Here is a 26,331-nt window from a genome sequence, read left to right on the forward strand (position 1 = left end):
CTCCAGGGCTCGGGAGCTTACTCCTTCTCTGCCTCCTGCGCTGCTCTTCACTCCGGCACCGCACCGGCACCAGTAGTAGCCAGCAGGGAGCCCCAGCAGCCAGCAGGGAGCCTCAGCAGCCGGCAGGGAGCTATGGGAAGCTGGTGGTCACAACAGAACTCCATTCCTGCTGAGAACCTGGAAATGTATATCCAGCTCTTTCTACAGCCCCAGGGAGACTGTCAGAAGCTGATCGACCATGCCGTGAACACCATCTGCGCAGTCTTGCAGGATGCCAAAGACTTCCCCCTGGTAAAGGATGTGGCCAAAGTGAGTCCAGGGCTAGGGTCAGGGTTTCGGGGAGCCAGGAGAGTCCACGGTCCCAGGGTCACATGCTAAGTACCTACTCTGCCCCAGGTTCTGGGCTAGACGTCGTTTTGTCTTCCCCACACCGGGGTGAGACGGAGGAGTATGCTGTAGTGGTTAGGAGCCAGCTCTGCCCCTTACCAGGTGTGTGACCCTGGGCAGGTATCTCTTATAGGGTTCACCTTCACCTCTCTGTGCCTCAGTTTTCAAATCTATAAAACGGGGAGAGGAATAATACCCACCTCAGAGTGTTGTGAGGCTTAGGAATATAAAGTTCTTGGCACAGAGCCCAGCACATAGTTACCAAAAAAACCCACGTGGTGGCGTAGCACATAGTTAAAAAAAATTAGCACTCAATAAATAAGCTGGGATTACTCGCTATTATTATTTCTATTTTCTATTATTATTTTTACCCTTATTATAGAGGGATAGACTGAGGCTCGAGGACCTCGGTAAAATCACACGAGGTTGCTCTGTGGTTTCACAACAGTGGGGGAGTGGGTAGAGGGAGGCTCCCTTCGGCTGGAAATGTTCGATGTTGTGGGAGGCAGGGGCGATGGGAAGGTGCCAGGTCACTAGGGCAGGAGGAGGGCTCTGAGGGTCCCCTCCATCACCATTCTCTTTAGCCCTGGCCTGCCACTTCTCTGCTGTTATGCGCTTCTCGGCTCCTCCCTTTGTTGTTGTTGGTGATGGTTGCTGTCGAGTTGGCAACTCACGACAGCCTTATGTATAATAGAACAAAACATTGCCTGGTCCTGCGCCATCTTCATAATCATTGCTATGTTTCAGTTCATTGTTTCAGCCCTTGTGTCCATCCATCTCATTGAGCATTTCCTTCATTTCCATTGGCCCTCTACTTTACCAAACATGATGCCCTTTTCCAGCAATTGGTCTTTCCTGACGACATGCCCAAAGTAAGCAAACCAAAGTCTCGCCATCCTCTAGGGAACGTTCTGATTGTATTTTGTCTAAGGCTGATCTGCTCATTCTTCTGGCAGTCCACAATATAGTCGATATTCTTCACCAACACCACAGTTCAAACGCATCAATTCTTGTCCAGTCTTTCTTTTTCACTATCCAACATCCACACACATATGAGACAATTGAAAAGACCACGGCTTGGGTCACGTGCATCGTAGTCATCAAAGTGACATCTTCACTTTTAAAAATTTTAAAGAGTTCTTTTGCAGCAGATTTGCCCAATGCAATACGTTGTTTGATTTTTTTGATTGGTGCTTCCATGGATGTTGATTGTTGATCCACCTTTACACACCCACTAAGCTCAACAGAAAAGAAACCTGGACACCTGGTGTCACCTGGTGCTACCTAGCCCAGGTGAGGAAACAGAGACACAGAGAAGTTAAGTGAGTGCAGTTACTTAACAGCTGGGGTCAGAGCTGGGGTTTAAATCCAGGCAATCTGCTGAGAGCCTCCATGCTGAGCCACTCTGCTATCCTGCCTCTCAAAATTAACGTTTAAAAAAAAGTAAAATATGCAAAAAGAAAAGGGGAGAGATCTAAGTGCATAGCTTAACAGGCTTTCACAAACAGCATACCTGTGTAACCCACATCCAGATTGAGAAACAAAACACCCAGCCCCCCAGGATCTTCCGACACCCTCTAGCCAGTCTCTACCTCTACTCCAGGGCAACCTACTCCTAGGACTTCTAACAGAACAGCCGGGTTTGCCTGTTTTTTGAACTTGGTGTAAATGTAGGGTGGTTTGCCCATTGCTAAAACTGTGTCATGGATTGAATAGTTTACCCCCAAAATGTGTCAACTTGGCTAGGCCATGATTCCCAGTATTATGTGGTTGTCCGCCATTCTGTGATCTGATGTGATTTTCCTACATGTTGTAAATCTTAATCCCTGCCTGTGGTTAATGAGGCAAGATTGGGTTATGTTAAAGAGGCTTAGGGTGGAATACAACACCCTTACTCCATTCACAGCCCTGCTCCTGTGTAAGGGGAGTTACCCTGGGTTGTGGCCTGCATCACCTTTTACCTTACAAGAGATAAAAGGAAAGAGAAGCAAGGAGAGAGATAGGAACTTCCTACCACCAAGAAAAGAGAGCCGGGAGTGGAGCGTGTCCTTTGGACCCTGGGCTCCTGTGCTGAGAAGCTCCTAGACTCAGGGAAAGATTGATGACAAAGACTTTCCCCCAGAGCTGACAGAAAAATCCTTCCCCTAGATCTGGTTCCCCGAATTCAGACTTCTAGCCTCCTAGACTGTGAGAGAGGGCTAAGCCCCTCCCTCCCCTTTTGGTATTTCTGTTATAGCAGCACTAGATAACTAAGACAAACTGGGAATGTTTCTGGCAAACCAGGACTGACTGGCCACCCTACGTAAATGGCATCGGGCACTTTGTGCACTTGGTATGTGGTTTCCTTGACCCACAGGGGTTCTGAGGTTCATCTTGCTGTGTGCAGTTGTTGTTTATCACTGTCATTGTTGTATAGTATTCTGCTTTGTGAATCTACCACATCTGACCATTCTATTGTTAATGGCCATTTGAGTTGACCCCAGTTTTTGGCCAGTATGAAAAATGCTGCTATGAACAGCCTGACTCAGGCCTCATGGTGAACAAACAAATGTCTGCTTCACAGCTTTAAGACCATGGTGACTTTTTTGGCTTTTGCTCGCTGTTGAGAAATACCACTGTCTGCTGGATGCCCAGTGGGTCTAGAACTTCACATCCGCTTCCCTGTCGCCGGCAGGGTGGCTCCTATGGCCGGGAAACTGTCCTCAGAGGCACATCCGATGGTACTCTCGTCATCTACCTCAGTGAATTCAAACAATTTTTGGATCAGAAGACAAGCGAACGTGAAATAATCCTCAAAGAAATCTGGAAGCGCCTAGAAGCCTCACAGCACTTAAAGGAAATGGCAGCCAAGTTGGAGGTCCAGCAGTCCCAAGGCCAGCTCATACTCTGGCTGTCCACAAAGGGGCAAAGCATCATCTTTGAGGTACTGCCTGCCTTCAACGCCCTGGGTGAGTATTCCTGGGTCAGTGTGCAGGGCGGGTCTGCGGGGGCATGTTGGAGGATCAAAGCCAAAAAATGGGGTGTCAGACAGCAACGTGGGCCCTCTAGGCTAAGGATGGGATGTCTAGGCCAGCTAGCATCACTAATGCTTTCCAAAATGGCAGGCTATACTCTGGGCCTCCTCTCTTCTCTGGAACTTCTTCCCCCATCTCCTAGTTGATTTTGGAGCAAATGTTCTAGACTTTATTGTCTAGAGCAGGGGTTCTCAAACTGTAACGTGTGCATAAATCACCTGTGAACCTTGCTGAAATGCAGATTCTGATTCAGGAGATTTGGGGCGAGGCCCCAGGATTCTGTATTTCTAATCATATCTGGGATGAATTATGGTTTTGGCAAAGAATATTGAATATACCATGGACTGCCAGAGGAGCAAACAAACCTGTCTTGGTAGCGGTACAGCCAGAATGCTTCCTGGAATCAGGGAGGGCTAGGCTTTGTCTCATATGCTTCGGATGTGTTATCAGGAGGGGCCAGTCCCTAGAGAAGGACATCATGCTTGGTAAAGTAAAGGGTCAACAAAAGAGCTGAAGACCTCAAAGAGATGGACTGACACAGTGGCTGTAACAATGGGCTCAAATATAGCAACGGTTGTGAGGATGGTGCAGGACTGGGCAGTGTTTCATTCTGTTGTACACAGAATCGCTATGAGTCAGAGCCAACTTGACAGCACCTAACAACAACAACTGGGATGATGCTGAGGCTATTGGTCTGCAGACCACACTTTGAGGGTTTAGACTACAAAAAAAAAAAAAATTTTTTTTTTTTTTTTTAGACTACAGTCAGTGTTAATTAGAGGAGGAGGATGGGGCAAGCACCTGGAAAAGTCCAGCTGGGATAGGCATTTGGAATCTGCCTTCCTACAAGGTCAACATCAAGGCAACGACCTTCCATGGACAACTGTCTACCAGGGCTTGAGGGGCACCTCAAACATAAGCCATATCTCCCCAAGACTTGTCTACTTCCTGTGTCCCATGTCAGCAAATGTCCCCACAGTTCTGCCTGTTGCCCAAGCCCAGTTTACATCTCTGACTCCCTCACTCCTCACCCACAGCCCACCACTAAGCCTTGCCAGTTCTGCCTAACTAGTCTCTATATCCACTGCTACTTCCCTAGTCAAGGCCACCATCTGGGCTAGCCTGGATATGGCAATGGCCTCCTAATCACTTCCCTGCCTTCTGTCTCACTCCCTACAGCAGCCAGGTGTCACCCTTTCTACATTAAACCCTCTTCTGGCTTTTCTTTGCACTTAGGATCAGGGCCAAGCTCCTCAGCAGGACTGACAAAACTTTAATGATCTAGTGGTCCCTGCTTACTTACCTCTTCAGCCCTACTAACTACCACCAGCTCACTCTCTGCCCCAGCCACTCTGAACTTCATTAAGTTCCTCAAGCCCCCATGCTCACTCAACTTGAGATTTGGTCCATGCTGTTCTTTGCCAAGAACATTTTTCCCCTGGCCCTTTATTTTCTGATCGCTCCAAATTTAACTTCCCTGGATCCCCAAGTCTGGGTTAGATCCACCTTCTATGTGCTCCAAAGCAACTTATGCTTTCTCTATCATGGAATTTATCACCAATATTGAAATGATTTGTTTAGTTTTCCCCTCTGCTAGACTATAAGCTCCGAAAGAACAGGTACCATGATGGTCTTGTTATTTTCCTGTCTGTGGTACAATGTTCATGCTGAATAATAGTGAATGGATGAATGGATGGATGAGTGGATAGATGATTGGATGGAGGGATGGATGGATGGATATTTGGATGGGTGTTTAGGTGGCTAGACAGATGATTGATTGGAGGGATAGATGGATAAGATTCAGTATAGTTATAGCTTAGTCTCAATCACAGGTACACATATAATCACAGACTTAAAGAATGCCAGAGCTGGGATCCAGTCCCTCATTAGACAAATGGTGAAACCAAAGGAAAGGAAAGGAAAGTGCCAGGCCACACAGCTGGTTACCGACAGAACTAGGATAAAAGCCCAGGCTTTCTATGCTCCAAGCCAGGGTGCCTTCCATCCTCCATAATTTCATGGTGTTTCCAGGTTACACAAAATCTTGAAGAACAATTAATCCAATGATCAACTGATAAAGTGGAGACAACCACACCCAACCCCCTGATGACTCACGTTCACAAAAAAAGAAGCCTGGTGCAGAGCCAAGTGCGCCCATTTGGGAGGAGGCAGTGCTGTGTTCTTATCCTGGCCTACTATTTACTCACTTTTGCCAACTGCAAGATCAGGCTAGAAACACCTAACTTGCAAGGCTGTTGAGATGCTAAGGTTGTCAGCAAATACCTGTCTCAAACAATGAAAAAAGGGGTATTCCAAATTAATAAGGGAAGGATGCTTTCTTTAAACAAGGATGTTGGTCAATTCGCTCTCATCTGGAAGAAAATCACATTTATTATCACATACAATATATTTCTGCCCTTGACTCCATCCAGTGAATGTTTTATTTCAGAGTCTAGGGTACCGGGACTTTGAGGAGGCAGACAAGGTGAAGGCAGGGTCATGGAGGTCAGGTTCAGAGCTGTGGATGGACCCAGGCCAGAGCGCCGCCTGCTTTCACCTCATCGTGCAAGGACAGCGTGAGAGCCAGAGATAAGCTCTTCTTTCCAGGTAGTGGAAACCTTGGTGGTGTAGTGGTTAAGAGCTGTGGCTGCTAACCAAAAGGTCAGCAGTTCAAATCCACCAGGCGCTCCTTGGAAACTCTATGGGGCAGTTCTACTCTGTCCTATAGGGTCACTATGAGTCTGAATAGACTCGAAGGCAATGTTTTTTTTTTTTTTTTCCAGGTAGTATTCCAGAAGCCACCACCAGGTAGTGATAAAGCAGTACATCCCCTGTTCTAGAAGGAAAAAATAATGATTGCTTTTGGAGAAAAGTGACCTACAGGGACATTTATAAATTACTTTCTTTACCAAATATTAGCTAACAAATCTGACCTGGAATCCCTGGGTAGTGGAAACTGTTAACACACTCAGCTGCTAACGTAAAGGTTGGAGGTTCGAGCCCACCCAGAGGTGCCTCACAACAAAGGCCTGGCTATCTACTTCTGAAAAACCAGCCATTGAAAACTCCATGGAGCACAGTTCTACACTGACAAACATGGAGTCATGGAGTCGCCATGAATTGGAATCAACTCCACACAACTGGTTTTTTAACCTCGCCTAATTTTTTTTTTTTTTTTAATTTTTGCACTAGGTCCAGTCAGGCTTCCTTCGATTCTATGCCTCTTTCCATAGCTCCATGCCCCCCATCTTTCCATATCTCTCGCATCAACCTCCCACCCAATCCCCAACCCCCACTTTTGCCCCAGGGCCTTTGACCCAAAGTAGAACACTTACTTACTTCCTTGTGTTTCAGTTTCCTCCTATGACAATCACACTGACCACTTAAGAGTTTTATGAAACCCTTGTAGAGTTCATAGTACATAAAGGGCTGAAACTGTGCCTGGCCTAACAGTAAGCGCTCAATAAATGTTAGCTTTATTATTATTTTTTTTATCATTATTGAAGACAGAAGGCTCTTTCCCTCAACCTCCCTGCATGCCAAGTGTGCAGAACCATGCCTGGCACAGAGTAGGGGGTCAGTTTCATGTTTGCTTCAAGCCTGGAATATTGACATCTCCCCCACTGCATTTGTTTGTTTCCTGACCCCACACCAGTGGTTCTCAAACTTCAAGGGTTTTCAGAATCACCCGGGGAACTTAGTTAAAAAAAATAAAATACAGAAGCCAGGCTATCTCCCAACTGTGTATCAGAACCCCCCACCCTCACCCCACCGTGTACGAATCTGAAGCATACAGGCCCAGAATTATGGTCGTGGGAAGATCCTGGGCATCTGTGTTCCAGATGAGCTCCGCAGGGGGTTCCAACGTGCACCCCAGTTTGAGAACCACTGTCATGCACCACCCTACCTCACAGCGTTTAGCCCTGAGACAACTCAGCTGTCCCAATGGCCTCGGTTCCCAGACTTCTAAGGCCCTGACTTCCTTTTCCTGCCTCCTCCAAGGACCTGTACCCTACCAAAAACCAAACCAAACCCACTGCTGTCAAGTCAATTCCTACTCATAGTGACCCTATAGGACAGACTAGAACTACCTCATAGGGCTTCCAAGACTGTAAATCTTTACGGAAGCAGACTGCCACATCTTTCTCCCGCAGAGCAGCTGCTAAGTTCAAATTGTGAAGCTTTTTGGTCAGCAGCGGAGCTCTTTAATCGTTGTACCACCAGGGCTCCTTCCCTGTATCCCAGACTTCCTGAAATAAAACAGTCACTGGATGGACTCAATAAACCAAACCAAACCCACTACCGTTGAGTCAACTCCGACTCATAGCGAATATATCACAGCTCTGGGTTTGGGTGGGTGGCACAGTGGCTAAGAGCTGTGGCTGCTAATTAAAAGGCTGGCAGTTCAAATGTACCAGCTGCTCCTTGGATATCCTACTACTCTGTCCTGTAGGATCACTATGAGTCGAAGTCAACTCGATGGCAATGGGTTTTTCAGGTACATGATATATAAACATTATTTTCTTCCAGATGAAAAGCCAACTTGACCAACATCATTTTTTAAAGAAAGAATCCTTTCCTTACTGAATACCCGCTTTTTCACTTTTAATTGTGTGTCTTGTCCCTCTCTTTGGTTCTGCTGATTGCCTTAAGACCAATACCATGCTGTTTTTATTATAGTCATTTTAGAATGCATTTTATTATTGAGTAGGGCAAACCACTCCTCGCCATTATCCTTTACGTAAATATGAATCCTCTTAAGAGATTAATTTTTTAAGAGATTAAGCAATTGACCTGTGCTATCAGAATTTTTTTTTTTTTTTATGGAAATATGACTGACCTTCTCTGTTGAGCAGTCCTGCTCTGAGGCCACATAATTACCAAAACGCCCATGTTTCTCTTTCCCACCAGGCTTTAGTAAGAAGCCCAGCCCCGAGATCTATCGAGAACTCAAAAGAGTCTCAGATGCGACAGCAGCTTCTCCCGGTGAGTTCTCAACCTGCTTCATGAAGCTCCAGCAGAAGTTTTTTAACGACCGTCCCAGAAAACTGAAGGATTTGATCCTCTTGGTAAAGTACTGGTATCAACAGGTAATTTTCAAATGTTGCCTATTGTTAGCATTCATTTCCTTTTCGTTGAGATAATTTACAGTTAATAAAGTACAACAATCTTCAGTGTACAGCTCAATGCATTTTTTACCTTCAGAAGGCTTCCTTGAGTCCAGTCAATGCTTCCCAAAAGCAAACCATTATTCTAACATTTGTCACCATAGATTAAACTTGTTTTTAAACTTGATATAAATGGAATTATACTATGTGTACTTTATGTCAGCCTTCTTCTGCTCAACATTATGTCTGAGAGATTTGTCCACGTTGTTGCGAGTAGCGGTAGTTTTCCATTGTTTCGTAGTATTTCTTTGCATTAATATACCACACATTTATCCATTAGACTATTGATGGACATTTGGGTTGTTTCCAAGGTGGGGCTGTTATGAATTAGGTTATTATATTCCCCTACATGTCTCTTGGTGAGTTTAAGCAGTTATTTCTCTTGGGTAAATATGTAGGAGTGGAATTGCTGGGTTATAATATACCTGTATATGTGTGTATACATGTGTATGAATATGTATGTGTATATATGCATATGGTGTATGTATGTATAGGGAATATATATATCTATATTTAGCTTTAGTAAATACTGCCAGTTTTCCAAAATACTTGCACAAAATCACATCCCATCAGCAATGTATGAGTGTTCCGGTTGCTCTATTTCCTTGTCAACACTTGGTATTGTCAGTCCATTTAACTTTAGGCATTCTGGTAGGCGATAGTGGCTTCTTATAGACTTCTGGTTTCTTGACTTCAGACACTTGACATGGGAGTCCTGGGTCCCCAAATTTGCTGCCCTCTTCTTCTCCCACAGTGCCGAAAAGAGCTGGAGAAGTCAACCCAGCTGCCTGTATATGCTCTGGAGCTGCTTACGGTTTATGCCTGGGAACAGGGGTGTGGACAACACAACTTTGATATAGCTGAAGGCATCAGAACTGTTCTGGGGCTGATCAAGCAGTATAAGCATTTGTGTGTCTACTGGACAGCCTACTACAACTTTGAGGACGAGACCATCAGGAACATCCTGCAGTCCCAGCTCCGGGCGTCGAGGTACCAAGCTCCCCATAGCCCTCTCCCTCTATACGTTTATCTGTGGACTGGGCTGTGCCACTTTAGAATGAGGTCTCAGCCCTGTCCTGACCTGGCAATGGTGTGTCAAATAATGTCAGCAGCACTGGGTGGGGAGGCAAAGAGAGGTCTGTCTGAAAGCAGGGACGCCTGACCAACACTTTTTACAATTCCCAACTTAAGTCACATTTTATATCAAAATTAGACCCTAGGAGTCCCTGGGTGGCACAAATCATTAAGCACTGGGCTACTAACCTAGAGGTTGGTGGTTCTAACCCACCCAGAGGTGCCCCAGAAGAAAGGCTTGGCAATCAGTTTCTAAAAGGTCACAGCGATGAAAAAACTATGGAGTACAGTTCTACTCTGCAAAAAAAAAAAAAAATCCTGGAGAGGTGCTTCCCCTTATAGAAGGAAAGAGCTAAGAGAAAGGAGTTGGCAGGAAGGGGAGACCATTTTATTCTTCATTAATGGAACATCTCTATAAAGGAGAGACCCCCGAGCCAGAGAGGCTGGATGTCTTAGGCAAAGCCACTCACCAATTCAGAGGAACTTCAGGAGTTAAAATCCAGGTTACTAGATTCCCAACTAGGGCTATTTCCCCAAAATGGATTTCCTCTCCTGCAGTAGCTCAACTAATTTTTTTTTTTAATCTAATGGAATTCATAGGCCAGTCATCTTGGATCCAACTGACCCAATGAATAATGTGAGCCGAGATAAAAATGAGTGCTGGGAACTGCTAAACCTAAAAGCTCGAGAATGGTTGTCTTCTCTCAGCCTGAATGACAGCTCACCTGGACCATCCTGGAATATTCTGGTGAGAGGGCTTGTGTCATGCTACAGGGAGGGCTCTTCTGACATCCAGACTCCAGTCTCTTCCAAGAGTCTCCCCACCCTCCGTTGAAACGATTGGTGAAGTGCAAAAGGGAACACGAGAAAGTGGAGCACCCGCAAAGGACAGACTTAAATTAATTTCTCCAAGAGAGAAAGCAGGAGAGAAGGTGGTGATAGATAAAATGGAGCACAGCCCAAGGGAAGTGGTGGCGGTCACCCCGCGGACACCTGCATAGGCTCTGGGTGCCCTTCAAGCGGGCGTGAAGGGTGAGAGCGAGGCGTGGGGGTGGAACAAGACTAATGAAAGGGGCCTGCAACAGACACACTGGTGTTCCCCTCCGCCATCCCCAATGGAGAAAAAAGCAAATCTGTCACACGGAATTCCCTTGTACCTTCTGAGCCTGTGGTTGTTGTTAGATGCCATAGACTCGGTTCAGACTCATAGCGACCCCCTTTGGCAGAACAGAGCTGCCTCATAGGGTTTTCCAGGCTGCAATCTTCATAGGAGCAGATCGCCAGGTCTTTCTTCTCTAGAGCCGCTGGTGGGTTCGAACTTCCCACCTTTCAGTTCAGAGCTGAGTGCTTTACTGTTGTGCCACCAGGGCTCCTCGGGACAAACCAATGAGTGCCTTCTCAGGTTGCACCACTCAGTCCATTCCGCTTTCCTGGGGATCACCAGAACCAACCAATTGCCATACAGCCAACTCCAACTCCTGGCAACCCCATGTGTGTCTGAGTAGAACTGTGCTCCATAGGGCTTTCGGTGGCTGTTTTTTCAGAAACAGATCGCCAGGCCTTTCTTTCAAGGCACCTCTGAGTGGACTCCAACCTTTTGGTTGATAGTGGAGTGTTTAACCATTTGTACCACCCAGGGACACCTGGTGAGGACCACAGGGCAGTCAAATGTACCATTTGAGGCCAGATAGGCACACCAAATCACAGACGCCGTACTGATTTATTTCCAGATTGTGGAAGGTGGGCACCTACATTCCATTTGCACAGAAATTTGAGGGCCGACTGAGCAAAAATCTGGGCTGTAAATGAAGATGTAAATAAGCTTACCAAATTCATGAGTCCCTGGAGGCAAAGAAGCCTGTGAACAGGGCAAATTTCCGCAATGCATCAAGAAGGAGCCTGATGCACTGAGCAGCTGCCCCTGTAGCACCCCCTAGCCTGCACTGGACTCCTGGTTTTTGCTCTAGCTTTTTAAAAAATTGTTCCCACCCCACCCCAATAGTCTTACATTTAACTTTGAAATCTATAGGAAAGCTGCAAAAATGGCTCAGTAAATCCTCTGTTCCCTTCACCAAGATGCGCAAATGCTTAACATTTTGCCGTGTTTGCTATGTCATGTTCTCTCAGTCTGTGTGTGTGCTATGTATAAAGGTGCGTATGTGCTTGTATAGATACACACACACCTTATTGTTGTTGTTTTATTATTTACGCGGAATCATTTGGAAAGTAGGCTGCCAGGCATCACTTCTCGTTATCCCTAAATGCTTTCCTAGGTATCTCCTAAGAACAAGGACATCCTCTTAGATAATTATTTTGCCATAATCCAGTTCAGTCAATTAGATTCATACAATACTACTGCCTGTATGAAGCCCTGGTGGTGCAGTGGTTAAGAGCTCAGCTGCTAACCAAAAGGTTGGCAGTTCGAATCCTCCAGCAGCTCCTTAGAAACCCCACGGGGCAGTTCTACTGTGTCCTATAGGGTTGCTGTGAGTTCAAACCGACTCCACGGTATGTAGCAACAACGTTGCCTAAGTACAGTCCATTACAGATTTTGCCAACTATCACAAGAGTGCCCTTTATAGCGTTTTTTCCGAATCTAAGACCACAGATTGTGCTTTGCTCTCATGCCAATTCTAAACCATTTTTTGATACCTGCTTTTGGCATTTTTTTTTTTTTTTGGTTTGCTACCCATCAGCCTTTATTTCCGGAAATATGAAGCCACCCCTCTCGGCTACGGCTATTAGACACCATCCTGGCCCAGGAACCCCTGCATAAGGAGGTCCAAGCACTGGAGGGTGCACGGGGACACACACTCACACACATGCCCACACACATGCAATACACATGTGCACACGTACATGCACACACAGACACATTATGCACAAGAGAGTGCACACCCACACATGCATACACCCAGGGATACACACATACATACCCAATACACCCATGCACACATACATGCACGTACATGCACCTGCACACACACATACCCACCACCACAATATGATGCCCTGTGGGAGGGGAAGTACTGGCAATGAATTTGCCCCATAGCCAGAGGTCTTCAAGAGGCAAGCAGCACAGGGGGTGGCCACCAGAAGGGGAAGCGGGCATGAAAACCCCAGGAAAGAGGAAAAGTAAGGGAGGTCTTACGTGTCCCTAGATGATGTCCTCCTGCAGCAAGGTGGGGTGCCTCCGGGTCAGAGAGCTCCAAAGGACAGCAGCATCCTAGGGTCTGTCTAGAGCCAGCAGACGTTGGGCACAGCTTCACTGGGTATGTAAAGCAGGCAGGTTCAAAGTACAAATTTCTATGTGTACAAATTTGAGTCTGGCACCAGCAGACTTCTCGGAGGCTGTCAAGCCTCAGCTTGCTGTGAAAAAGTAAACAAGTCGAGGTCTATACACAAAGACCGCCTTTGACTCATTTAGGTAACACCATTGCTAAGTTGTTGAGAGAAGGGACCAAATCTCTCCTAGGAGTTAAGGAGAGGCAACTAGGGGAATTTTTGTTTCTGAAGGCTCTTGGGTACCACCATAAACTCTCAGATATGTTTTTGGGATATGTTTAGCAAGAGGGTTGGGTCGCAGAAGTAGGAGGCAGGGTCTGCTTGAAGGAAGATGATCACAGCCCAGTTCTTATGTCTTCCTCCAGCCAGCACCACTCTATGCAACTCCAGGCCATCTTCTAGATAAATTCATCCACGACTTTCTCCAGCCCAGCAAAAATTTCCTTGATCAGACCAACAAAGCTGTTGACATCATCTGTAGATTCCTTAGAGAAAAGTGCTTTCAACATTCAGAAGACCAGAAGATCAAGATTCAGAAGATTGTCAGGGTGAGCACTGGCTTTTCTCTTAAGGGCTATCGCTAGAAGGGAGTGGAGCAGTTACTGCAGCTCTACAGTGCTGTGTACCAGCAGAAACTTGAGGGCAAATGGATAAGGAATGGAAGCTGAGGAGCTCAGGCAACTGGGACACTGATCCTCAGCAGGGGTATTGACAGACCGTCTATGTCACCAACAACATACTTTGGATCCTGGCACTCCTTGGCTTGTAGACACATCCCTGCCATCTCTGCTTCTGTCTTCACCTGCCCTTCTCCTTCACATGCCTTCTCCTCCATGTGCCTTCTCCTCCACGTGCCTCCTCTTCCTCTCTTCTCCTGTACGGACACTTGTCATTGAATTCAGGGCCCACCCTAATCCAGGATGGTCTCATCTTGAGATTCTTAATTTAATGACATCTACAAAGACCCTTTTTTCGTATAAGATCACACTTACAGGTTCCCAGTAGACACATCTTTTGGAAGGTGTTATAGATTGAATAGCATCCCTCAAAAATATGTGTGATAAATCCTAACCCCTGTTATAACCCCTGATTATAATCCCATTTGGGAATGGGTTTTCTTCGTTATGTTAATGATCCAGTATTAGCCTAGAGTGTCTTAAATCCATCTTTTTTGAGATATAAAAAGCAGATTAAGTGAGTAGCAAACAAGCAGAGATGGGGGAAGACAGATGCCACACCACATGTGATCTCCAAAAACCCAAGAAAAGAGACAAGGACCTTCCCCCAGGGTGGACACAGAAAAGGCCTTCCCCTAGAGCTAGCACCCTGAATTGGGACTTTCAGCATCCTAAACTGTGAGAAAATAAATTTCTGTTTGTTAAATCCATCCAGTTGTGGTATTGCCATTACAGCAGCACTAGGTAGTGAAGACAGGAGGCTGCCATTCAACCCACTATAGATTCCAAGCTCAGTGTGTATTAAACCAGAAAGGGACCTCTTGTTTTAATGACCGGAGCCTGATTAACCCTATCTACTGAACTAAAGATTCAGAGCTCTGGGCCATCCTTGTCCATGGCTCAAGGCCATTGGCTGGCACACTTTGCTCTGTCTGCTAGTCACAGACCTGACAAACCTGTGCCCATGGTCACAAGAAGGAGGGGGGATATATTGATATCTGTGGAAAAACATCTGCAGTGATGGCAAAACAGCTGTGAGCACACTACACTGGAAGGAATCTGGAAAGCCCAGCAATATCCAATAGGAGAAGAGTAACTATCCCTGCCCCACAGGTTCATTGGGGTGAAAGCAAGGCTGCGGTAGTGACCTGTGTTAGAATTGTTGATGTGCCCGTGTTCTCCTCTGCTTCCTGAGGCCCCATTAAATGTGAGAGTAAATAAGTAAAGAAAGCTATAATGGTACATCAAGGAAGAGAAGCCATCGGCAGATAAGAAATTGCTTTCCATCTCTTGAAGTGGCTTTCCGCTGAGGTGGGGAGGAAGGTACCAACTGGAGAAAGGGAGGATAAGAAGAGGGGAGGAAGAGGAGGAGAAGGGAGAGGGGAAGAAAATGGAGAAGGAGAGGAAGAGGTAAAGGGGAAGGAGGAGAAGGGGAGGGAAGGTGAGGAAGAAAAACCTGCAACAAAGACATATGTGGCCTGCAAAGTCTAAAATATTTACTATCTGCCCTTTTCAGAAAAAATTTGCTGACCCCTAGACTGCAGGAGAAAAACTGACAGATCAGGGAACAGATAAAACTTTCTCAACGTCATGATTACATTTGGTTGAATTTCTCTTAGGTCACAGTAATTCAAAGAAGGCTAAGCATTCCTTAACCAACCAAACCAAACCCAATCCCGTCAAGTTGATTACGATTCGTAGCAAGTCTATAGGGCACAGTAGAGCTGCTCCATAGAGTTTCCAAGGCTGTGATCGTTACAGAAGCGGACTGTCACATCTTTCTCCGGTGGAGCAGCTGGTGGGTTGGAACCGCTGACCTTTTGGTTAGCAGCTGAGCGCTTTAACCACTGTGCCACCAGGGCTCTTTCAGTGTTCCTTAGAAGAAAAAATTCGAACAAAACCCAAACCTATTGCCATCAAGTATATTCTGGCTCATGGCAGCCCCACATGTATCCAAGTAGATCTGTGCTCCATAAGGTTTACGATGGCTGATTTTTTGGAAGTAGATGGCCAGGACTTTCTTCCAAAGTGTCTCTGGATGGCCTCAAACCTCTAGCCTTTCAGTTAGCAGCCGAGCACTTAACTGTTTGTGCCACCCAGGGAAGCGAGTAGCTTATAATGAGCCTAACAGTTGTTTGTGTGAATAAGTACATCAAGGGGCATGAGAATAACTACTTCCTGTAACCATAGTATTCTGTTAGTTTGTGACACAAAATACTCTGCTTTGTACTTGGTCCTAAAATAGAACCTCAGCAGCCTCACTGGTCACCCGACCTAGGCCCAGCCCGTGGAGATGAGGGACTCACAGTGTAGGAGCTGCTCTAGCTCAGTTTTCCTTTCTTCACTAGGGGGGGTCAACCGCCAAAGGCACAGCACTGAAGAGTGGCTCTGACGCCGACCTCATCCTTTTCCCTAACTTGCTTAAAAGCTTTCCCTCCCAAAAACACAACCGAAGTGAAATCATCAAGGAAATCCATAAGCAGCTGGAAGCCTGTCAGCAGGAGGAGAAGTTTAAAGTGAAGGTTGAGATTGCCAAATGGAAGTCTCCCAGGGCGCTCAGCTTCTCTCTGAAATCCAAAGAGTTCAATGCAGAGCTGGAGGAAAGTGTCGAGTTTGATGTGCTACCCGCCTTCAATGTACTGGGTAAGAGTCCCCAGACCTTAGCTTCTGGAACAGGGAGACAGACTCTGGACAAGGCAGTGGAAAGGGGTGGAGAGAAAGCCACTTAGTAATTGGCTACAAAAAACATACGTTAGAAGATGAGAAGAACTAGATGGTGCCCGGCAACCACTACTGAACATTCTGATTAGCAATGTAATAGAGAAACCCTGATAAACAGGGAGAAAAATGTGGAACAGAACTACAAATTTGTTAAAGAATCCAGACCTGCTGGACCTACTGAGGCTGGGGGAGTCCCTGGGACTATGATCCTGAGTTGCCCTTCAAATTTTGAATTGAAACTATCCCCGAAGTCACCTTTAAACTAAGTAACAGTTTAGCCCAAAGAGTAAAGATTGTCACCCTTGAGTATCACGCTACTAAAAAAAGAAAAGTTATATAAGTAAGACCAAAGAGTCAACAGCTATTTTAAAGAATATGAGAAGTTGGGGGTTGGGGGCAGGGAGATTAAGTAAATGGACGTGAAACAACCAGAATGGAAATAATGAAAATGTTGACACAATGTGAAGAATTTAACCCATGTCACTGATCATTAAGTCTAGAAATGGTGGAATGGGAGTGGGTTTTGCTGTGTATATTTTCACACACACACAAAAAAAAAACACTGGTTGTGGGTCCAGGACTCCCATCGGTAGCATGAATGATGATAGCAATAACTTAAATCTGTGTAAGATTTCATACCCATTTCTCATTTAGTTAGCCCAAGGACCATCAAGGCCTACATCTTGTACTCAAGTATCATCCACAATATCTATCAAAGAATGGAGTACACTTAGAGTTCCACACACATTTGTTGATAAAATGCCTCAAGTGTTAGAGAGGTAATTAAAGAACAGACTGTGGAAGAATTTTTTTTTTCTTTTTTTTTAGGCAAACATTTTTTACTACATAAGCTAATGTATTGTTTGATTAAAAAAAAAAACTGCAGGAGATATTTTTGGTTTACGGTTTAAAGATGACCTCAGGGCAACAGGTTCAGAGGGTTTATCCAGCCTCAGTGGTTCTAGAAAGTCTGAATTCCATGAGAATTTGGAATTCTGTTCTGTATTCACTGCCACCACCCCCTTTTGATCAGGATTCTTCTATAGAATCTTTGATCAAAATTTCAGTCATGGTAGCCGGGCACCATCCACTTCTTCTGGTCTCGTGGCAAAGAAGGCATTTGTTCAAGGAGACAGTGAGGCAGGCATTCCATTTCCTCCTCCTATTCCTGAATCTCCTTATTCTTCTGTTGCTCTAGGCAATTACAGACCAATTGTTTTACCTGGGATGGCTGCTTGTAAGCTTTTAGGACCCCATCCATTACACAATGAACTAGGAGGCAGAACAGAAGCACTAAAAACAGTATTAGGCTAATTACCTGGAATGTCCCATGAAACCATGACCCTAAACCTCTTGGAGGATTTCTGATCTGATGCAAAGACACAAGAAATCCAGGCATTTTCCTTCACTCTTGAGCAAAATCCCCTTTAGAAATTCAGTGCAGGGGTGACAGATACATAATGATATACTAAAAATGGTGTATTAGATGCTATTTCAGGCATTTTCCAAATCGTATAAAATTCGAAATTATGAAGACCCTGGTATCTTCCCTCAAAATGGTTCTTAATGTCTCTCTGTAACAACAGTATAAATCAGGGGTCTGCAAACTTTTCCAGTAAAGGGTCAGACAGCAACAATTTTTGGCTGTGAGGTTCATACTGGTCTCTGTTACAACTACTGGACTTTGCTGTTGTAGCATGAAAACAGCTGTAGACCACACATAAACAAATGGGTATGACCATGTTCCAATAAAACTTTATTTACAAAAACAAGCAGTGGGCCAGGTTGACCCAGAGGCCATAGTTTGTAAACCCCACCTCAGCACTGTCCAAGAGGCCTTTCTGCAATGATGGTAATGCCCTATGTGTTTGTTTGTTTGAACACCTCATTATTCTAGAGATGCTGCCTGTATCTTTTTTTTTAATTAAATTTATTTTACTGTTGTTGAGAATACACATAGCAGAACATAGACGCTCCCTATATCTTAAAAACCAGTTGCCATCAAGTCGATTCCAACTCCTGGCGACCCCGTGTGTGTCAGAGTAGAACTGTGCTCCACAGGGTTTTCAATGACTGATTTTTTTGGAAGTAGATCACCAGGCCTGTCTTCTGAGGCACCTCTCAGTGGACTTGAACCAACAACCTTTTGGTTAGCAACAAGTGCCTTAATCATTTGCACCACCCAGAAATTCAAACATGCTAATACACTTCAAAATCATGTCCTAGAATTAAATTTGTCAAAAATGTTTTCCAATGTGCTCATTAGTATGCAAATGAAGGCATCGTGTAAACCTCTCCTCCTCCATGCTAGGTCAATGGGGCTCTGTCTCTCCCCCCAGCCCCAGCATCTATGCTGAGCTCATCCAACAGTACGAGTCTGGGGACTACATTGAGGGAGAGTTTTCCTCCTGTTTCACGGAGCTGCAGCGGGATTTCATCATCTCCCGTCCCACCAAGCTGAAGAGCTTAATTCGCCTGGTGAAGTACTGGTACAAACAGGTACGCTAGTCCTTGTTCTAGATGCTGGTTCTTATATACATTGATCAGTGTGCTGTGACCACTGAACCAACACTTACCAGTGCCCTGTGAGCCCACACTCTCCCATGCTGGGGACCAGTTGCTTTAGGGGATCTGCCCACTCCTTAAACACAGGGATCTTTATGGCATTCCCATCACTGTTGTTGTTGCTGGGTGCCATCAAGCCACTTCCAGCCCATAGCGACCCTATGTACAACAGAATGAAACACTGCCTGGTCCTGCGCCATCCTCACAATTATTGTTATGCTTAAGCCCATTGTTGCACCCGCTGTGTCAATCCATCTCACTGAGGGTCTTCCTCTTTTTCGCTGACCCATTACTTTACCAGGCACGATGTCCTTCTCCAGGGGTTGATTCCTCCTGACAACATGTCCAAAGTATGCGACCCATAGTCTCGCCATCCTTGCTTCCGAGGAGCATTTTGGTTGTACTTCTTCCAAGACAGATTTGTTCGTTCTTTTGGCAGTCCGTGGTATATTCAATATTCTTCTCCAACACCACAATTCAAAGGCGTCAGTTCTTCTTCGGTCTTCTTTATTCATCGTCCATCTTTCACATGCATAAGAGGTGATTGAAAACGCCAAGGCTTAGGTCAGGTACGCCTTAGTCTTCAAGGTGACATCTTTGTATTTCAACACTTTAAAGAGGTCTTTTGCAGCAGATTTGCCCCATGCGCCTTTTGATTTCTTGACTGCTGCTTCCATGGCTGTTGATTATGGATTCAAGTAAAACGAAACCTTGACAACTTCAACCTTTCCCCTTTTTATTACTAACCCTATTAAACTGAGCCAGGCATAGAGCACCTTTTGCCATCAGGGCTGTCGCTGCTGCTGCTGTTGTTGTTAGCTGTCGTCGACTTGGCCCCGACTCATCGTAACTCCATACACAGCAGAACAGAATGCCGCCTGATGCTGTGCCATCCCCATGATTGATTGCAGACCGGACAATGTACTATTGGGATCCATAGGGTTTTCATTGGCTGATTTTTGGGAGTAGATTGCCAGGCCTTTCTTCCCAGTCCATCTTAGTCTGGAAGCTCTGCTGAAACCTGTTCAGCATCATAGCAACGCACAAGCCTCCACTGACAGACAGGCGGTGTCCGCACACAGGTGCACTGGCCGGGAATCAAACTCGGGGTCTCCTGCATGGAAGCTGAGGATTCTACCCTTGACCCACCACTGCCTCATATAGAGGCTCCAACAGTGGTTTCTTTCGCCCCTGCATGTACCAAACAATTGTGCAGGAATTCAAGTGTCTGACCTGTGTGTATGGAAGGGAAGTTGAGGTTCACAAGCCTGCAGGTCATTGGTGTGGTTTACCGTGACTCAGTGCCCATAGGTAATAGACACGGATGCCATCTCTGGGAAGGCAGGTTGAGCTACCGGCTGGAAACAGGGCCGCTTTCTTCGGTGTTGGTTAACCTCCTTCACCTGCACCAGCTGGCCTGCATACAGAGGGGTTCGGAGTATTTTCACGGGAGCAGACATCAAGCACAATATCAGCTCTTTGCTGAGCTCTCTCCTGTCTGCCTCCAGCTCCGGGAGGCCGGAGATGGAGACTGAGCTCTGTGGTTTCTCTCCTTGAAAAGCTGGAAGAGGCCGGGTGTGACAGCTCAGAGGGCTCAGGGCCACCGTGTGCCCTTGTGCCACCCATATCACTTCCTTGAGCCTCTTCCCTTCAGCTGGAATGGAGAGCCCAATGTCTGCTCTGCAAGGTTGCATTAGGGGTGATGGTGGTTAAAGGCGCCTTAATTCGCACACGGTGGGCTGTTCTTTTTTAAATATAATTTATTTTACTTTTGTTGTTGCCATTGAGAATATACACAGCAGAACATACAAATTCAACACTTTCCCCATCTACAATTCTGTGACATCGATTACATCCTCCGAGTCTTGCGGCTATTCTTACCCTCCTTTTCCAAGTTGTTCCTCCCCCATTGACACAAATGCACTGTTCCCTGAGGTTCTTATCGAATCTTTCGAGTTGCTGTTGTCAATTTGATTCCATGTAGATAGATCTTCAGAGAGTTCAGTATTCAAGGCAGACATTCTTTACTAGTTAAGTGAAACTATCGTTTGGTTTTAAGAAGACTTCAGGGGATATGTTTGGCTTGTTTAAAAATTATCTCAGGGCAATAGTTTCAGGGGTTTATCCAGCCTCCATGGATCCAGAAAGTCTGGATTCCACGAGAATTTCAATCTGTTCTGCATTTTGCCCTTACACAGTGGGTTTCTAGTAAATTGAAGGATATTATTTCCCTAGGAAGACATCTATGACCAAAAGCACAACAAAGAAACCTGTATGTGCTGCCTTTTTTCTTTTTTCTTTTTTACAGTTGCTGTCGAGTTGATTACAACTCATGGTGACTCCATGTGTGTCAGAGTAGAACCATGCTCCACAGGGTTTTCATAAGTGGGTCACCAGGCCTTTCTTCCAAGGTGCCTCTGGGTGGATTTGAAACTCCAGCCTTTGGATTAGAAGCCCAGCACATTAACTATTTGCACCACCCAGGGACTCCTTTTGCTGCCTGTTGTTGCGTACTTTCGATTCAATTCTGACTTATAACCACCCTACAGGACAGAGTAGAACTCCTCCATAGGGTTTCCTAGGCTGTAATCTTTATGGGAGTGGATTGCCAGGTCTTTTCTCCTGCGGAGCCACTGGTGGGCTCAAACCACCAACCTTTCGGTTAGCAGCCAAGCGCTTAACCATTGTGCCACCAGGGACTCCATGCACTGCCTACCAGCTCCTAAATGAACACCTGCAAATCTACACTGCATCTGGGAACACCAGCTCTCCATCTTGTGACTCAGTTTCCCTGATGTGTCCCTGGCCATCCTTAACATGCAGTTGTCTGATGTCCCCACCCTCCCTGCAGTGTGAAAGGAAACTGAAGACGAAGGGGTCTCTGCCCCCAAAGTACGCCTTGGAGCTGCTGACCGTTTATGCCTGGGAGCAGGGGAGCAGGGCGCTGGATTTTTCTACCGCTGAAGGGTTCCGGACAGTCCTGGAGCTGGTCACAAAGTATCAGCAGCTCTGCATTTTCTGGAAAGTCAACTACAACTTTGAGGACGTGATTGTGGGAAAGTTCCTACTGGCCCAGATCCAGAAAACCAGGTGCCCCAAGCCCCAACCCCCTTCTTTTCTTGACTTGCCTGCCTTCAACACAATTTCAGTGCCCGGGCCCTCCTCCCTTGGGTCACTATGCCTCCCGTGAGACTAAGGTGGGGCGGGAGGATGCTAACCAACAGAACCCTCCACAGACTCCAGGGAGCAAATCCTGGTGGAGGCAGGACAAAATGTTATCCAGAGAAAGATGGAAGAAGGCTCAAGAGCCCTGAGATGCTTTCATCTTTCTAGGTTGGAAAGAAAAGTGTAGATTCGTTAAAAGGCCTGAGAGATGTGGAAATTTGTAATGTGTCTTGGAGAAGCCAAATTATCATTCCAGGGCCAATTTGTCCTGCAAAATTTTTATTAGATCAGATTTTACCTACCCTTGTGTTTTTCAGATCTTAGTACCACAAAACCTCTACTTTCAAGAATAGTAAGGCATCTCAGGGTGTCTGTTCAATGCTACAAAAAAAAAAAAAAAAACAGTTGCCATACGGTCAGTTCCAACTCCGTGTGTCTTAGAGTAGAACGTCTCCATTGGGTTTTCATGGCTGTGACCTTTCAGAAGGAGACAGCCAGGCTTTTCTTCCAAGGCAGCTCTGGGTGTGTTCAAACCATCAACCTCTTTGTTAGCCCAGCTAGCCCAGCACTTAATGGTTTGTACCACTCAGGGACCTTCGGCTCCACCAGCAGGAGACAAAAGCAATGGAAGCAAAGAGGAAGAGAGCAAAGAAAGGAACACCGAGAAAGAAAGGAGGAAAAGTGAGCGAGAACAAGATTCCATAGGTTACCTACCGCAGGTTGTGACCAACTTGGCTACGTTCTATTTGATTACATTTGTACATCACCTTAGTTTAGAATGCGTATTGTTGTATTGTTGAAAGCAGAATGGGCCCCAAATTCTGAAGCCACTGGGTCTCTACAGCATTCCTCTAATGCCTTCTTCTCATCTAACACTTAGGCCTGTGATCTTGGACCCAGCTGAACCTACAGGCGACGTGGGTGGAGGAGATCGCTGGTGTTGGCATCTCCTAGCCCAAGAAGCTAAGGCGTGGTTGTTGTCATCTCTCTGCTTCAAAGATGGAGTTGGAAATCCAGTTAAATCATGGAATGTTCCAGTAAGAATAAAGGAAGTGTAATCTAGAGACAGCCCTGTAATAGGTTTCCCTTCTCCCACTATACCAAAACAAAACAAACCCATTGCCGTCTACCTATAGGGTAGAATAGAACTGTCCCATGGGGTTTCCAAGGAGCAGCTGGTGGATTTGAACTGCCAACCTTTTGGTTAGCAACTATAGCTCCTAACCACTGCACCACCAGGGCTCCAAATATAGCAACTTGGAATTATTTCTGTTGCAAGTAACAGAAAACCCAACTCACAGGAGCTTAAGCAATTGTTTTTTTTTTTCTCACATTATAAAAAATGCTGGGACAGGCAGTCCAGGACCCATACAACAGCTCAACATTGTTTTCTCTATAAAGAGTTTCTCCACCATAGCACTATTGATGTTTGGGGTGGGGTAGTTCTTTATCACGGGGGACTACCCTGTGCATTGTAGGATGTTAAGCAGCATTCCTGATCTCCACTCACTAGATGCCAGTAGCATTCCCCCCAACTGTGACAACGAAAATTGTGTCTCAAGACATTGACAAATGTCCCCTGAGGGCACAATTGTGCCAGCTCTTTCCGGCTGTTGGCTCTACCCTCTTTAGTTGTTGACTTTGTCCTTATGGGACCACAAATGGGCTGCGGGACCTGCCGATCATGGGTTCACAATCTAGGCAAGAAGAACAAAAAGGGGGAAGATGCCCAACAGTCCAGAGCACAAGGTTTTTATTGAAAGCCTCATCCAGCAAAAGCCCCTGCACTTCATTGCCCAGAACTGTCATGGGGCTAGCCCTAGCTTAAAGGAAGCTACAAAGAAGAGGGGGATGAAGACGATGGTAGATCCGAGTTGGGTCAGCCAGCCAACAGTGCCTGCCACACCTGGCCAGAGCTCCCCCTCCTTCCTAGAGACCTGCCATTCAGGTATATTTGGTTCTCCCTGCCCAATATTTAAAGCAGGGTTTCTTAGCTTCAGCCCTACTGACATTTTGGGCCCCGTAACTCTTTGCTGTAGGGGGGCTGTTTTGCACATTATAGAATCCTCGGCACCATGCCTGGTCTGTACCCATAGATGCCACCCAGTTGTGATAATTAAAAATGTCTTCAGACATTGCTACATGTTAGCGGAGGTGGGGGAGGGATGGGCCACATAATTCCCCCATTGAGGACCACTGCTTCAAAGGAATCACCACCTTCCTCTAGAGTTATCGTGACTTGTTGAGATCTACATTACCTATAACCCGTTGACTCGTTGCCGTTGAGTCAATTCCAACTCATAGTGACCCTACAGGACAGAGTAGACCTGCCCCATAGGGTTTCCAAGGCTGTAATCTTTATGGAAGCAGATTGCCAGCTCTTTCTCATGTGTAGTAGGTGGTGGGTTCGAACCACTGATCTCTCAGTTAGCAGCCGAGCGTTTAACCACTACGCCACCAGGGTTTCCTGCATTATCTATAAAAAAAAATTTATCTATAAGTACCAAAAAATTGTCTCTGGCAATAGGTACCCTCCCAGACATAGTTCCCTCTTTCCTTTCTCATTCTTTTAACCAATTGTTTTAACTGCTTACAAAATGGTGTTTTCTCACATATATCTCTTTCTTCCTAGACAGCGCAGACACTGGAAAGATGTTGAGCTAGGATACATCCTATTGTCAATGAGATGTTCTCATCCAGAAGTCGTAGAAGCCTGGAATAACAATGCTAGAAGAAACTTCTAGAAGCCATCTGGCAATTGCTTGTGAAGAACCTGTTTGCTGTGTAAAAGAGTAACCCTGATTCATTTTCCCTTTCTGGTACCTATACTCCTTCCATCACTTCTTTGACTCCTCTTGAAATCAAGACTCTGAAGTCCTTCATCAAGTCTTACCCTCACTGCACCTTCACTCTGCATTGATCTACTTCATTAAAAATATTTGCTCTTCTCCTGCTTTATTTGCTTCGTATTTCTGTCAACTGTTCTGTGTTTTTCTGCTAAGCTCCTCCCTTTCCTGTCAAATCTAAGAAGAGGAATCTCTCTGTACCTCCAAAGTGAAGTCCTTTACTTGCACCTTGGGTCCTGTGACTCCATGGTCTTGTTCTTAGAATCCTCACCTTGTCCAGCTCAGTGTCTTTCACTCCATAAGCACAATCCTTTCTGCCCTTGGAGGTGTGTAGGTCTCCTTCTAAGTCACTAGCCAGCCAACCCCTTCCTTAGACCCTCAAACTCTCCAAAGGCCTGAATTACAACTGTTACCTTTTCCTTCTGAGCCTTGCTTTGTCCCCCCACCTGTGAGTATCTTCTTGCCAAATCTAAAGGCTTTTTCCTCTGGTTTTAGTTTCAAAAATACTTACAGGTCTAATATTTTAACCTCATATCAATAACCAGTTATATCATTGAATCGACTCTGACTCATGGTGACCCCATGTGTGTCAGAGTAGAACTGTGCCCCGTAGGGTTTTCAATGACTGATTTTTCAGAAGTAGGTCCCCAGGCTTTTTTTTCATGGCACCTCTGAGTGGACTCCAACCTCCACCCTTTCAGTTAGCAGCCCAGTGGGTTCACTATTTGAACCACCCAGCAAGTCATAACCTCATATAATCCCACTTAACGTTAAAAAAATTTTTTTTTAATTTTTTTAACGATTTATTACTGCCAAATTGCAAATACCAATACTCTTGCCCAGGATGAGAGCAAAAGAAATAGATACGTCTTGAGGTTGAAACATGAAAGAATGACCACCCTAGGTACACATCTACTCAGTCTGCAATTCCGTTACCAACCCCTCTCACCTGCTGCTTCTCCAGCTGAGTTTGGTTAAACTGAGCAGGGAAGACGTCATCACGTGTTGGTTCTGTACATTGGCTTTGGATAAACCCCCAACAGGAAAAGATGGAGGCTCTTTCTCCTGGTGCCATTGTGTAAGTTGGCCTGGGTCCACAGGGAGTGGAGTGTAGACCAAGAGGGAAGAACCTGGCATGGGAGCAGGGCATGTGAGCTCAATGTAAAGATCCTAGTAACTCTACTCAACTGAGCACACATTTCTTACATATCTCAGAGTATTCAGAACTACAAAGACAAAGTGCCCTTAACAGAAGCTCAGTGTCCCCTAAGCATACAGTCCTTTCTGCCTCCCTGTTGCCCATCCCTGGTAACTACTAATCTACTTTGATCTCTCTACACTTGCCTGTTCTAAATAGTGCATATAAATGGGATCATACAATACTTGTCCTTCTGTGACTGACTTATTTCACTCACCGTAAATGTTTTCA

The 26,331-nt window shown here is 45.6% G+C and overlaps 1 protein-coding gene across 2 annotated transcripts; it reads left to right on the top strand.

The window, feature by feature from the left end:
• Positions 1–26,284, top strand: OAS2 (2'-5'-oligoadenylate synthetase 2). 2 transcript variants are annotated; one of them, XM_003419290.4, is made up of 11 exons: positions 1–309; positions 3,062–3,335; positions 8,313–8,491; positions 9,324–9,559; positions 10,244–10,391; positions 13,294–13,476; positions 15,954–16,248; positions 18,638–18,825; positions 21,743–21,981; positions 22,937–23,093; positions 24,689–26,284. In XM_003419290.4, the coding sequence occupies exons 1-11, from the start codon at positions 133–135 to the stop codon at positions 24,713–24,715; spliced, it is 2,103 nt and encodes a 700-aa protein (XP_003419338.3). In that variant the 5' UTR covers positions 1–132; the 3' UTR covers positions 24,716–26,284. The 2 variants fall into 2 exon arrangements, with proteins under 2 accessions (XP_003419338.3, XP_064128302.1); XM_064272232.1 differs by lacking the exons at positions 21,743–21,981; positions 22,937–23,093; positions 24,689–26,284 and adding an exon at positions 19,193–21,736.
• The last annotated feature ends 47 nt before the right edge of the window (positions 26,285–26,331 follow it).

This window comes from Loxodonta africana, chromosome 19 (genome assembly GCF_030014295.1).
Source record: "Loxodonta africana isolate mLoxAfr1 chromosome 19, mLoxAfr1.hap2, whole genome shotgun sequence".
In the NCBI taxonomy this organism is placed as follows: domain Eukaryota; kingdom Metazoa; phylum Chordata; class Mammalia; order Proboscidea; family Elephantidae; genus Loxodonta; species Loxodonta africana.

What these genes read in the sequence shown, in the direction of transcription:
- OAS2 (XM_003419290.4), top strand. Translation starts at nt 133, where the DNA reads ATGGGAAGCTGGTGGTCACAACAGAACTCCATTCCTGCTGAGAACCTG. An exon ending in TCCCAGCTCCGGGCGTCGAG is followed by an intron (nt 9,560 to 10,243) that starts GTACCAAGCTCC and finishes TGGAATTCATAG; the next exon opens with GCCAGTCATCTTGGATCCAA. An exon ending in ACCCGCCTTCAATGTACTGG is followed by an intron (nt 16,249 to 18,637) that starts GTAAGAGTCCCC and finishes CCTCCATGCTAG; the next exon opens with GTCAATGGGGCTCTGTCTCT.